Here is a 13911-nt window from a genome sequence, read left to right on the forward strand (position 1 = left end):
GGATGTGCAATCCATTCTTTTAAAAAATGGTTCAAATTTCATTACTAATCTGGGGGGTGCTGGCATTTTGTTTCTAAAGTGTTTCTAAAATATAGTTTGTGAAAAATGCATTACTATAACAAGACTAACGAAATTTCATTACTACTTCTTTACAGTAATTGTGCATAATTACTATATTTGGGGAAATGAATTAAAAATTAAATTTTGTACCCCCCTACTAGCTACTTTAGGGAGCCCCCGGTGGCGCAGTGGGTTAAAGCACTGAGCTGCTGAGCTTGTTGATCGAAAGGTCGCAGGTTCAATTCCGGGGAGTGGCGTGAGCTTCCGCTGTCAGCCCTAGTTTCTGCCAACCTGGCAGTTCGAAAACATGCAAATGTGAGTAGATCAATAGGTACCGCTCCGGCGGGAAGGTAACGGCGCTCCATGCAGTCATGCTGGCCACATGATCTTGGAGGTGTCTACGGACAACGCTGGCTCTTCGGCTTAGAAATAGAGATGAGCACCACACCCCAGAGTCAGACATGACTGGACTTAATGTCAGGGGACTACCTTTACCTACCTTACTAGCTACTTTAACTGCCATGGCCCAATGCCATGGAAATTTTGGGATTTCTAGGTTGGCAAGTCCCTGCTTTGTGCTGGTCAGTGACCGTAATAGTATTGTATTGTTTTGTATTGCATTGGTTGGCAAGTCATTGGCAGCTTTGAGCAGAAAAGACCTTGAAAGGACAACTTCCAAGATCCACTGAGTCATGGCAATTTAAGTGGGGTAAAGCAGTATGTGCTCCACAATGTAGATGAACTCTAGGTCATAGCTGGTGTGAATGGGAATCCAAGTCTATTCAATGTGGAATCAACCTTTGCCTTTGCACATTTTTCAAAGAATCATTGCTATGTATATTAACAGTGTTTTATCTCACCATTTTAATCATGATGTACCTGGCCTCAAGCCACAATGAAAGGCAAGTAATAAATATATTATTATTATTATTATTATTATTATTATTATTATTTGAAACACAACAAGATGAGTCCGCAGCAGACACTTTGCTGGCTATTGTATTGGATCACATGTCGGACACTTCCCAAGTGTCTAGGACTGTGTGATGTATCGGTGAATAATTATTATTACTATTACTATTATTATTATTATTATTATTATTATTATTATTTGAAACACAACAAAATGAGTCCACAGCAGACACTTTGCTGTCCGTTGTATTGGATCACACATCGGACACTTCCCAAGTGTCTAGGACTGTGTGATGTATCGGCAAATAATGCGTACATATCCCAGTAAAGTGGCCTTTTGCAGCTGACAGATGGTAATTTTGTCAGTGCCAATTGTGTTTAAGTGCAGGCCAAGGTCTTAGGCACTGCGCCCAGTGTGCCATTCACCATTGGGACCACCTTGACTATTATTATTATTATTATTATTATTATTATTATTATTATTACTAGATATGTACATATACATAACAACACAACACACATGCACATTAGGTCTGAGTGTCTGGGCTGTTTCTGAATATCGGGCTCTTCCCAAGGGCCTGAGATACTAGAAATATTATTATTATTATTATTATTATTATTATTATTATTATTATTGTCTCACCCCCGTTCATAACTAGGAGTCATTGGATTTTTGTAACTCAAGGACTACTATATTTGGAAAACAGAAGGTACGCACCCAAGGCTTTCTGATAATGCAAGGAGAAACCAATGATCTGCTCGCTGTTGAACTCGGGCCTTTCCCAAGAAACCAGGACGCTGGTGCTGGAGAGCGAACTGGCTGAGAGCTTCTTGGGTGGGCTGGGCAGCCCTTCGCGCACAATGACCTCCAGCCGGGCGGTGGCGCACGCCATGCCCAGGTGGTTCTCGGCCACACACTGGTAGTAGCCGGCATCGTCCAGTCCAATCTGGTTGATGACCAAGGTGCCACTGGGCTGCATCTTCACCCGTCCTTTGGACGAAAGGGGTTCCCCATTCTTCATCCAGGAGATGCTGGGTTGAGGCTCACCCTCGGCTTTGCAGACAAATCTGGCAGTGCTGGCGCGGGTTCGAGAGATGGTTTCCGGAGCCTGGGAGATGTTCGGGGGAGCTAGATAATAGGAGAGGGGAGAGAGAAATATAATTCAGTACCGGCATTAGGTTTCTCCCAAGGATAACTGCTATGCATGGAATGGGACCAAGCCAAGGATCTCATTACGTAATGGATCCTGGACATCGAGCACTAATCGGACAGCCTGCGCCCCAGCCTTTATCATTAGTGAAGCGAATAGATACCTCACCACCTCCATGGCTCATCTAGCAAATCTGGAGGTACCCAAACACTGAAGGGCTTTTACCCTGGCAAGATGCCATGCCTTTCCATCAGTGGTCTTGGAAGGGAGGTACCGGAAGGAGAAATTATGGCCACATGAGTCCAGACACATAGAAACAACTGAGCATGTTCTTCTTGAATGCATGTTCTACAGCAGGGGTCCTCAAACTTTTTAAACCGGGGGCCAGTTTACTGTCCCTCAGACTGATGGAGGGCCGGACTATAGTTTGTTTTTTTTTAAATCAATTAAAAAATTCCTCTGCACATTGCACATATCTTATTTTGCTGTGTGGAAGGGCCCTTAGAGGGGGTTCTTTCTAGCCCTCTTTAGGCAGTAATTCCAGGAGCAGAGAATGGGAAATCTTCCTATTTCTAGTCTGAACAAAATCTGGCTACCAGTATTTAAAAAATTCTAAAATTATAACTGTAAATAAAGAACATCACTCAAACACAGGGGAACTCCAGACAAGAAACAATCAGGGCCAGCTAATCACCTCTCAACAAAGGATTCTCCCTAAAAACTGTCAGGCTATGAAATGGCAATCAAGGTGGCCAATTGAAACATTCATACCTACCTCCAACAGACAAGAGTTCTTTCTCCCACCCTGGATCTTCCACAATTTTCCTGGTTAAAGGTTTTCCTCTGACATGAAGTCCAGCCATGTCTGACTCTGGGGGTTGGTGCTCATCTGCATTTCTAAGTCGAAGAGCCGGCATTGTCCGTAGACACCTCCAAGGTCATGTGGCCAGCATGACTGCATGGAGCGCAGGGGCAGCCTCCCTTGGCTGGCTCACGCTGTCCATCGGGCCCCATGGACAGCGTGAGCCTGCCAAGGGAGGAGCAGGCACACGCGGCCTACTTGCGAGTAAAGCACCTCGCGAGGTGCTTTACGCATGAGTAGACCACAAGGAGTCCATGAGGCCCCATGGACAGCGCCATGAGGCCCCATGGACAGCGTGAGCCTGCCAAGGGAGGAGCAGGCCCGCGCGGCCTACTTGCGAGTAAAGCACCTCGCGAGGTGCTTTACGCATGAGTAGACCACAAGGAGTCCATGAGGCCCCATGGACAGCGCCATGAGGCCCCATGGACAGCGTGAGCCTGCCAAGGGAGGAGCAGGCCCGCGCGGCCTACTTGCGAGTAAAGCACCTCGCGAGGTGCTTTACGCATGAGTAGACCACAAGGAGTCCATGAGGCCCCATGGACAGCGCCATGAGGCCCCATGGACAGCGTGAGCCTGCCAAGGGAGGAGCAGGCCCGCGCGGCCTACTTGCGAGTAAAGCACCTCGCGAGGTGCTTTACGCATGAGTAGACCACAAGGAGTCCATGAGGCCCCATGGACAGCGTGAGCCTGCCAAGGGAGGAGCAGGCCCGCGCGGCCTACTTGCGAGTAAAGCACCTCGCGAGGTGCTTTACGCATGAGTAGACCACAAGGAGTCCATGAGGCCCCATGGACAGCGCCATGAGGCCCCATGGACAGCGTGAGCCTGCCAAGGGAGGAGCAGGCACGCGCGGCCTACTTGCGAGTAAAGCACCTCGCGAGGTGCTTTACGCATGAGTAGACCACAAGGAGTCCATGAGGCCCCATGGACAGCGCCATGAGGCCCCATGGACAGCGTGAGCCTGCCAAGGGAGGAGCAGGCCCGCGCGGCCTACTTGCGAGTAAAGCACCTCGCGAGGTGCTTTACGCATGAGTAGACCACAAGGAGCAGCCTCCCTTGGCTGGCTCACACTGTCCATGAGGCCCCATGGACAGCGTGAGCCTGCCAAGGGAGGAGCAGGCCCGCGCGGCCTACTTGCGAGTAAAGCCCCTCGCGAGGTGCTTTACGCATGAGTAGACCATGCAGAGCAGCCTCCCTTGGCTGGCTCACGCTGTCCATCGGGCCTGACAGATAGCGTGAGCCAGCCAACGGAGGGGCACTGTGTGTGGGGGGGGGGGGCGCTCCTCCTCCGCAGGCCGGATCGGGGCCCTTGGTGGGCTGGAAGTTGCCTGCGGGCCGTAGTTTGGGGACCACTGTTCTACAGAGACATCAGAACTAATCTCAATACACCATGGCTTTCAAAATATCCACGGTGCACCAAAAAATATTACTCCACCTTGCTACTTTTGGTACCTTGCTACTTAGCACTATAATTGCTAAGTTTTGTGCTGCAGCGCGTAAAATTAGACAGATGATGATCAAGCCCGCAAGGCAAGACCCTGTTTGGAATATAGTTAGAGAAACCTGATACAGCTGAAATGCTACTAGACTTGTAATGTGTCCCTCCCGTCCCCTTTAGTGTTCCCCCCACCCCCTGCCAGTGCTTTGACCCCTTCTATCAGTCTTCCTCCCTTGGTTCTATGCCTGCTACATTAACCTGTGCTTTTAAACTGTGGTTTCAAACTGTTTTCTAATCTATTTTCGAAGGCTTTCATGGCCAGAATCACTGGGTTGTGGTGTGTTTTCCGGGTTATATGGCCAGGGCCTTCTCGGTGGTGGCCCCTCGGCTGTAAAACTCCCTCCCTAATGAGATCAGAGCTGCCCCCTACCTCATGACCCTCCAGAAAAAACTCAAATCCTGGTTATGGGATCAAGCTTTTGCAAAATAGATTGTTTTAATGGACAGCAATGGATTGATTTGGAAGACGATGTGAAATGGCAAATTGTTTTAATGTATTTAGAATTGTTTTAATGTATGCTAAATGTATATTATGCTTTGTTTTTATTGTTTGGCACCGAATAGTGCCTGTTGGTAGCCATCCTGAGTCCCTCTTCGGAACTGAGAAGGACGGGATAGAAATGCTCCTAATAATAATAATAATAATAATAATAATAATAATAATAATAAATGTTCCAGAAGCATTCTCTCCTGACGTTTTGCCTACATCTATGACAGGCACCCTCAGAGGTAGTGAGGTCTGTTGGAAACTAGGAAAATGGGGTTTATATATCTGTGGAATTGCCAGGTTTTTGTTTCTCCCCGTAAAGATGTTCAATGTATTGTCAAAGGCTTTCATGGATGGAATCACTGGGTTGTAAATTTTTCAGGCTGTATGACCATGTTCCAGGCGCATTCTCTCCTGAAGTGTTCAATGGATTGTCAAAGGTTTTCATGGCTGGAATTACTAGGTTGTTGTAAGTTTTTTGGGCTGTATGGCCATGTTCCAAAAGCATTCTCTCCTCACATCCTCACCTCACAATCTCTGAGGATGACAGCCATAAACGCAGGTGAAACATCAGTAGAGAATGCTTCTGGAACATGGCCATACAGCCCAGAAAACGTACAACAACCCAGACAAGAGTTCTTTCTCCCACCCTGGACATTATTCCGCAGATAAATAAACCTTCCTTGCCTAGTTTCCAACAGACCTCTCACAACCTCTTGAGGATGCCTGCCATAGATGCGGGCGAAACGTCAGGAGATAATTCTTCTGGAACATGACCAGACAGCCCGGAAAATTCACAGCAACGCAGCAATTTGTATGTTTGCTTCGATTCCAGATTGCTCAAAGGCCCACAACAACCACATCCCAGGAACAACAAAGGATGCCTGCAATCCACCCAATGCACACAGAATAGGAAACATGGGGGCATTGATATACTTTTAAAAGTCTCTGCACATTGACAAAATTAATAGCAATCTGCCAATCTGGACCCATTTCAACCTCATAAATGATTCCAGGATCTATTCCAACCTTCGGTTCTTTTGTTCACTATCACCTTCTTCTTCTCCTTCCATATAACTGCCAGTGGTGTGTATAAGATTTGGGCAACGTGTTTGGCAGAGAGCCCTGCAAGCAAACTAAAGAAGTGCTGGTCCGATAGAAACATGATCTTCGCCTTTGCCATACCCTTGAGGTTCTCCTGAAGGGAGCGATGGGAGAAAAACAAGGGAATGTTTTGTTTTGTTTTATCCTCTCTCTTACCAAGGACCGTGAGCTCAGCCGCAGCCATCACAAACTGCCTGGTTTGGGGTTTGTTGGCCCGGCAGACATAGACACCGGCATGGTGAAGCTGGGCCTGAGGGATCAAGAGGTTGGTGCGTCCCACCACAATCACATCAGTGGCCACAGGGTCCCCATCTGGAAAGGGAAGGCATATCAAAGTCACATCTGAACAGTGAGGAGCTGTTAGAAACAGAGCTTGGAGGAAGGCTACAACTCTTAGGAACTCGCAGTCAGTGCACAACTCTAGCCAAAACACAACATGATTGCATCAGTTCCTTCATGTGATACCCATATTTGTTCCTCTCAATGGGCCATAGCATTTGAAGAGGATTTCCGATCGGCAAAGGATTGGATCAGAGTATGAATTTGTTATTTGTTAAAGTAGCGTCAAACTGCATTAATTCCACACAATAGAGCAGGCTCGGATCTACACTCGCAGGCTCGGAGATGATAGTTTCCCTGGGCCTGTGTCTGATGTCAATGGGAATAATGGTTTTCTTGGGTCTGGGCTTTCAAGTCCTGGCCTTGTTGAAAAGCCTGGTTCTGGCCTTGCTGAAAGGCCTGAGGTTTCTAATGAATGGAGTGCTTTTCCTGAAGGTCACATTCCTGAAAGGGGCCCACAGCAGCCTTTCTCTGAGCAATTGTCTTCTGAGAATGATTGGTCAGATGCAAAAGTTAATGAGATTAAAGATAGAAGACAAGACTTTTGTAAATTAAAAGAAAGTTCCCAAACTCGCAGAAGATCAGCCCATCTATTAGAAAAGAGGGAAAATAAATCCTGGCTATAAAAGCAAATGGAATGTTTTCCTTTCATTTCATGAGACAGGAAAAGCGTTATATGAGATAGGGAAAGAATTTTAGCTCAGTCTGGTCAACATTTGAGTTTCATGATCGTCTTATTTCCAAGTGAATTTCTAGTTTCATGCTTCAAGTTTTGTCAGGTTCCTGTTCTATGTATTGGATCTCCATGCTGTCTTGTTTTTCTGAATTTTGCATCCTTGGATCTTGTGTTATTACCTTTGAACCTTGAAGTTCATGGACTATCTGTTACCTTTGGAGTACACTGTTTTGGACTATAATCTCTCTACCATTTTTACTGCTTTGCCTACATATATCCTTCAATAAACTGTTTGTTGATTATACTGAACTGGTGTGGTGTTAAAGGACAGAAGTGTTCCTACTCTGGGATAAGACAATGGCAAACATCCAATACCAGTTATACAATGACAAGACAAACAACAGATAGAGGTATGTATAGGCTTTTTCTCATCATTCGGCATCTTTTGGAGGTTGTGCTCATTCTGGCCAGAGGGGGGTGATGTTGCTACATCTCCTTGCTGAAGAGCTTTCTTTGTTTGTAAACTTTCCTCCGAAATGCTGTGTCTAAAATACCTCCCCGCTTAATGCGGTTCATATTCATCTACTCACATTGCTGTTTTTGATCCACTGGGTGGGCGGGGGAGCTGGGCTGAAGATCAGGAGCTCACCATGACCCGGCTTCGAACTGTCAACCTTTCAGTTGGCAAGACTGACTGCAGCTGGTGATTAACCTGCTGTGCTAATGCCGGCCCAGTTCAAAGCAGATATAGTGGGATTTTATTCAGATGTGTCGAAGGGGCTTCAGTCTACACTACCATATAATCCAGATGATCATAACCTGGATTTTACATGGCAGTGTAGACGAGGCCAGACTCTGCAATCCTCCTTCTGCAATATCAGTAGAGATTGGACTACAACTCCCACCTTTTCATTTTTGTAGCCAGCTTTCAATTTGTGTGGCTAAATTAAGATTCAGCATCATATGTAGTACAGATCCCTCCCTGTGTTCTTCAACTGCTAAAGGGTACCCAGGTTTTAGATCAGGCATGGGGAAACTTCAGCCCTCCCTCCAGTTGTTTTGGACTTCAACTCCCACAATTTCTCACAGCCTCAAGCCCTTTCCTTTCCCCACACAGCCGCTTAAGTGCCTAAGACTGTGAGGAATTGTGAGAGTTGCCCATGCCTGTTTTTCTCATCTATGGACTGCAATGCCCAAAGTCAGACTCGGTTCACTTTCCCATGCCAATTGGGTAAATGCAAGCTTTCTTCCGAGGAACATGCACCCACAACCCTCCCAACCACTTCAGTACTTCAGTGATCTTTATCACATCTTCTAATCCTAAAGATAAGCAGGAGTTATTTCCGCAAAGCACCAACAGATGCACCAGAATCCCCAACAGCCCAGTGAAACCTCTCCAAAAAAGACCCCTTTGATGCCCCCTTGACCATCCAAGTGAGAGGCAGGGGACTGTCATTCAATCCTGTCCGTGACCAATTTAGATCAAAAGGCATCCGGTAACGAGAATTTCATCTCCTTTACGGATCAAACGGAAGAACTAAACAGCTCCTTGGCAAGTGGCGTGCCAAACCCCAATGGTGAAAACTCCAGCTCTGCCAGGTTCGCCTGCAGTCAACTCAGAAAGCAGCTACACCGTGAACCTAACACAGTTTGACACCACTTTAACTGCCATGGCTCAGTGCTATGGAATTGTTGCTGTTGTCATTTGGCGAGGCATTTGCACTCTTTGGCATGACAGGGACATCTTGTAAAATGACAATTCCAAAGAATTCATAGTATTGAGCCACGGCGGTTAAAGTGGGGTCAAACTGGACTAATTCTACAATGCAGACGTATCCAAAGCTCTCCAAAGGAATTTCAACATCACCCCGCCTCGCCCCCCCCCCCCCCCCCCAAAGGTCTCAATGTTGTTTTTCCAGCCCAGTTTACCTTCCCGTATCCACGAAACAAAAGGAGTCGGGTGGGCAAATGCCATGCATTCCATCACTGCATTTTCTCCCACCACGACGGTGGCATTTTCTGGTGCGGCAACAATGAGGACATCCACTGTCACTGATGGCTGGGGACCTGAAGGAAACAAAAGTCAGATTTCCTCTTCTTCCTTCAATAAAAGAGAGTTTCAACAGGCTTTTTTTCAACCTACATGTTGCCTCCTGGGTTATCACCTCTGTTCTGAATACACGCGTGTCTTTTTCTGAAAATTTGGTTCCCTCATGATCTTAGCACAGCATGAGCCCCATATCTGTACCCAAAGTGTCTTTTATCCACTTCTAACACAGTATGTCCTAAACTTGGCATTTTCTAGGACTCTATGGCAGTGTTTCTCAAACTTCCTAATGCCACGATCCCTTAATACAGTTCCTCATGTTGTGGTGACCCCCAACCAGAAAATTATTTTCGTTGCTATTTCATAACTGTAATTTTGCTACTGTTATGAATTGCAACGTAAATATCTGATATGCAGGATGTCTTTTCATTCACTGGACCAAATTTGGCACAAATACCCAGTATGCCCAAATTTGAATACTGGTGAGGTTGGGAATGGATTGATTTTGTCCTTTGGGAGTTGTAGTTGCTGGGATTTATGGTTAATCTACAATCAAGGAGAATTCTTAACTCAACCAATGATGGAATTGAATCATCATGTAAATAACCAATATGCAGGATGTCTTTTCATTCACTGGACCAAATCTGGCACAAATACCCAATACGTCCACATTTGAATACTGCTGGGGTTGGAAGGGGTTGATTTTGTCATTTGGTAGTTGTAGTTGCTGGGATATATAGTTCACCTACAATCAAAGAGCATTCTGAACTCCACCAGCAATGGAATTGAACCAAACTTGGCACACAGAACTCCCATGACTAACAGAAAATGCTGGAAGAGTTTGGTCGGCATTGGTATTGAGTTTTGGAGTTGTAGTTCACCTAAATCCAGAGAGAACTGTGGACTCAAACAATGATGGTTCTGAACAAAATTTGGCATGAATATTCAATATACCCAAATGTGAACACTGGTGGAGTTTGGGAGAAATAGACCTTGACATTTGGGAGTTGTAGTTGCTGGGATTTATAGTTCACTACAAACAAATAGCATCCTGAACCCCACCAACAATAGAATTTGGACAAACTTCCCACACAGAACCCCCTCCCCCTGCCTTGAAGGGATTCGCTGGCACGAGCTACCCTCCAGCCTCTCATGCTCTCCCTCACCCGCACATGCGCACCACAGTACCATGCGCCAAGTATGCCTGCTCTCCCCTCTCCACTTGGAGTCTCAGAAACATTCCTCCCCTTGGATGAAAGGCAGGCCAATCACAGAGGAGGAGAGGTTTTGGTGAGGGGATTCACCATCTGTTTCCAAAAAAGGAAGCGAAGGACAGACGGAGAGATCTTCAGCCTTCTCTGCCAATATAAGTTTTCTGATGGTCTTTGGCAACCCCCCTGAACCCAACCCCCCCCCCCCCACAACACCCTCAGGGGTCCCAACCCCCAGGCTGAGAAATGCTGCTCTATGGTGTGCTTGGGCAGAATCATAGAATCAAAGAGTTGGAAGAGACCTCATGGGCCATCCAGTCCAACCCCCTGCCAAGAAGCAGGAATATTGCATTCAAATCACCCCTGACAGATCACCCATGACAGATGAAGATTTTCATCTCAGTTGGATTCCCTATTATTCATGGTTTTGTGTATCCATACAATTCATCAAGGAATGTTTCCTCTCCACACTATGTATTTCCTCAATTCTAAGGCACACTTTCCCCCCATATATAAACATCTCATTGTATTGTAATTTGTTGTTCGGGCTTGGCTTCATGTAAGCCGCTCCGAGTCCCCGTTGGGGAGATGGTGGCGGGGTATAAATAAAGATCATCATCATCATCATCATCATCATCATCTCCTCTAAAACCTGGGTGCATCTTCGAATCGCAGATGTATCTTTTGTATTTTTGCTGGTGGTGGTGATACCAAAATTACAATAGAAGAAGCATGGTATTATTCAGTTCTTGTGGGTCTTTTCGGGCTATATGTCCATGTTCTAGAGGCATTTCTCCTGACGTTTCGCCTGCATCTATGGCAAGCATCCTCAGAGGTGAGGTCTCTGGAGGATGCTTGCCATAGATGCAGGCAAAACGTCAGGAGAAATGCCTCTAGAACATGGCCATATAGCCCGAAAAGACCCACAAGAACTGAGTGATTCCAGCAATGAAAGCCTTCGACAATACATGGTATTATTTTCCAGCAGATCCTTCACGCAAAGTGCATTTGAAAATAAAGCCTCTGCTCTTTTTTTGGATTGCTAGTTTCTCTCAAATATATTCACAAAGAAAGAGGAGATGAAATGGGGCAGATCTATTTTTTTATTTTTTTTTTGCAAAGCTCTCCGACAATCCTGGCAAGCTGGCCTCTTTTGCTATCTGCAGAAGAATGGGCCAAAGAAAAAGAAAGAAATAAAGAAATCATGCACGGATCCCTTTTCTCTCCGAACAGCTGCTGAAAAGGCTGGGCTCCATTCCCTCCGTTCCCAGGAGAGGTTTTCGAGGAGGGGGCTCAATAAGGTTGCAAGCTCCTCCTTGGGCAAAAGGGTGAGAAAGTTCACAACAAAACAGCCGAGAGAGCGCTTGACAGCCCGGTTGTCTCATATACACAGACAGCTGGGAACGAAAACTCTCCTCCATCTCATTCCCTTCCTTGGACCCGCAGTGTGCTGGCGCTCCAAGAGTGAAATGTTTTTGGGAACAGCTTCCAAGGTCTGGCCATCTCTATGGTGTAATGGATAGAGCAACCACTACCTCATCACACTAGAGAATTAATCCACTTTAAATTCAGTTTCTGCCTCCTACAGAATTTTTGGGTTTGTAGTTTAGTGAGACCGTTAAACGCTCCTCCCTAAACTACAAACCCCAGAATTCTGCAGGAGGCAGCAACTGGATTTAAAGTGGGATCATTCTCTAGTGCAATGAAGTAGTTAGTGTGTGGCTCAAGTATATTCAGAATTACAGATTCCTCGTCAAAGAAAATCAGGTTTCGCAATGGCTACGGGTGCATCTTGCACATTGACTCCAAGGGTCGAGAATCCAAATGCTGCTGGACTGTAAGGCCCAGCATTCCTAGGCTACACAGTCAGTGGTGGGGAATGCTGGGACTTTGCATTTGAGGTGCCACCAAATCCTCATCCATAGCTGAAATCCAAATGCCCAGACCCAACAAGTTAGAATGAAGGGTGCATCTACATCATGGGCAAACCTGGGCACTCCAGGTGTTTTGGACCTCAATTTCAGACATCAGGTCCCTTCCTTTTCCCCCTCAGCTGCTTAAAGGAAGGGACCTGAAGCCAGGAATTTTGGGAGTTGAGGTCCAAAACACCTGGAGGGCCCAGGTTTACCCATGCCTGGTCTACACTGAAGAATGAATGGAGTTTGGCGCCACTTGAGCTGCCATGACTTCATAGAATCCTAGGAGAGTGAAAACAACAGTTCCCAGGATTCCATAGCAATGAGCCATGAAGTGAGCCATAGAATCATAGAATCACAGAGTTAGAGGAGACCTCATGGGCCATCCAGTCCAACCCCCTGCCAAGAAGCAGGAATATTGCATTCAAAGCACCCCCAACAGATGGCCATCCAGCCTCTGTTTAGAAGCTTCCAAAGAAGGAGCCTCCACCACACTCCAGGGCAGAGAGTTCCACTGCTGAATGGCTCTCACAGTCAGGAAGTTCTTCCTAATGTTCAGATGGAATCTCCTTTCCTGTAGTTTGAAGCCATTGTTCCATTGTGTCCTAGTCTCCAGGGCAGCAGAAAACAAGCTTGCTCTCTCCTCCCTATGACTTCCTCTCATGTATTTATACATGGCTATCATGTCTCCTCAGCCTTCTCTTCTTCAGGCTAAACATGCCCAGCTCCTTAAGCCACTCCTCATAGGGCTTGTTCTCCAGACCCTTGATCATTTTAGTCACCCTCCTCTGTACACATTCCAGCTTGTCAATATCTCTCTTCCACTGTGGGGCCCAGAAATGGGCACAATATTCCAGGTGTGATCTGACCAAGGCGGAATAGAGCATGTCAATGAGCCGTAAATGGTGTCCAACTGCTTTGGTTCCACAACATAGATGCACCTCAGGCCTCATCTCGACAAAAGTAGGATTTCTCCTTGCTTGCTCTTGCTACCCATATCTTGTGCAAATATTGAATGAAGCAAAACAGACTTTGCAGTTGTATCCTCCATGCCCATTTTTGTGATCTTGCACCACCATTCTGTAAAATGGGTGCATGGTACAGTTTCTGTGGATATCTATGCCACGAAACCCCTTCATGTAGGACTTCAGCCAATGCCTTTCTTTTTGTGCTGAAGAGGTGGCAGGAGATTGGCCCCTTGAGCCCATCCTGCTAAAACGGCACCTTGGCAACATCGGGGAATCACTGTGTGTGGGGGTGCCACCGCTTTGGCAGGAAAATCTGTTCCTGGAGAATTGGGATTTAATCAGCTGTGATTGGAGATGACACGACGGAGATTGCTCCTGGTGGAACATCATTGAAGCTGACAGCCCTAATCGCTCATTGTGCCTGGGTCCCAGCGCGAAGCCTGTTTGTGCCGTCAAATATTTGCACAAGACGCGGGTAGAAAGCAGACAGGGAGAAATCCCATTTTTGTCTAGATGGGATGCATCTATGCTGTGGAACAAAAACAGCTTGGTACCTTGTGGTGCAAACTACAACTCCCAGGATTTCATAGCATTGTCCCATGGTGGTTCAAGTTGTGTCAGACTGCATCCATTCTACAGAGTCCAATTAGGTCCAATGTGCAAAGAGGGCCAGATTTGGTGA

General features: G+C 46.4%; 1 protein-coding gene across 1 annotated transcript in view; it reads right to left on the bottom strand.

Annotated features, from left to right (window-relative positions):
* Nucleotides 1-13911, bottom strand: part of IGDCC4 (immunoglobulin superfamily DCC subclass member 4) — a 77222-nt gene that overhangs the window by 32602 nt on the left and 30709 nt on the right. The window contains exons 5-7 of the mRNA XM_060755610.2: nucleotides 9017-9154; nucleotides 6229-6384; nucleotides 1691-2101 (exon numbers count right to left, since the gene is read on the bottom strand). Coding sequence (XP_060611593.2) covers nucleotides 1691-2101; nucleotides 6229-6384; nucleotides 9017-9154 — 705 coding nt within the window. The remainder of the gene's footprint in view (nucleotides 1-1690; nucleotides 2102-6228; nucleotides 6385-9016; nucleotides 9155-13911) is intronic.

This window comes from Anolis sagrei, chromosome 9 (assembly GCF_037176765.1).
Source record: "Anolis sagrei isolate rAnoSag1 chromosome 9, rAnoSag1.mat, whole genome shotgun sequence".
Classification (NCBI taxonomy): Eukaryota; Metazoa; Chordata; class Lepidosauria; order Squamata; family Dactyloidae; genus Anolis; species Anolis sagrei.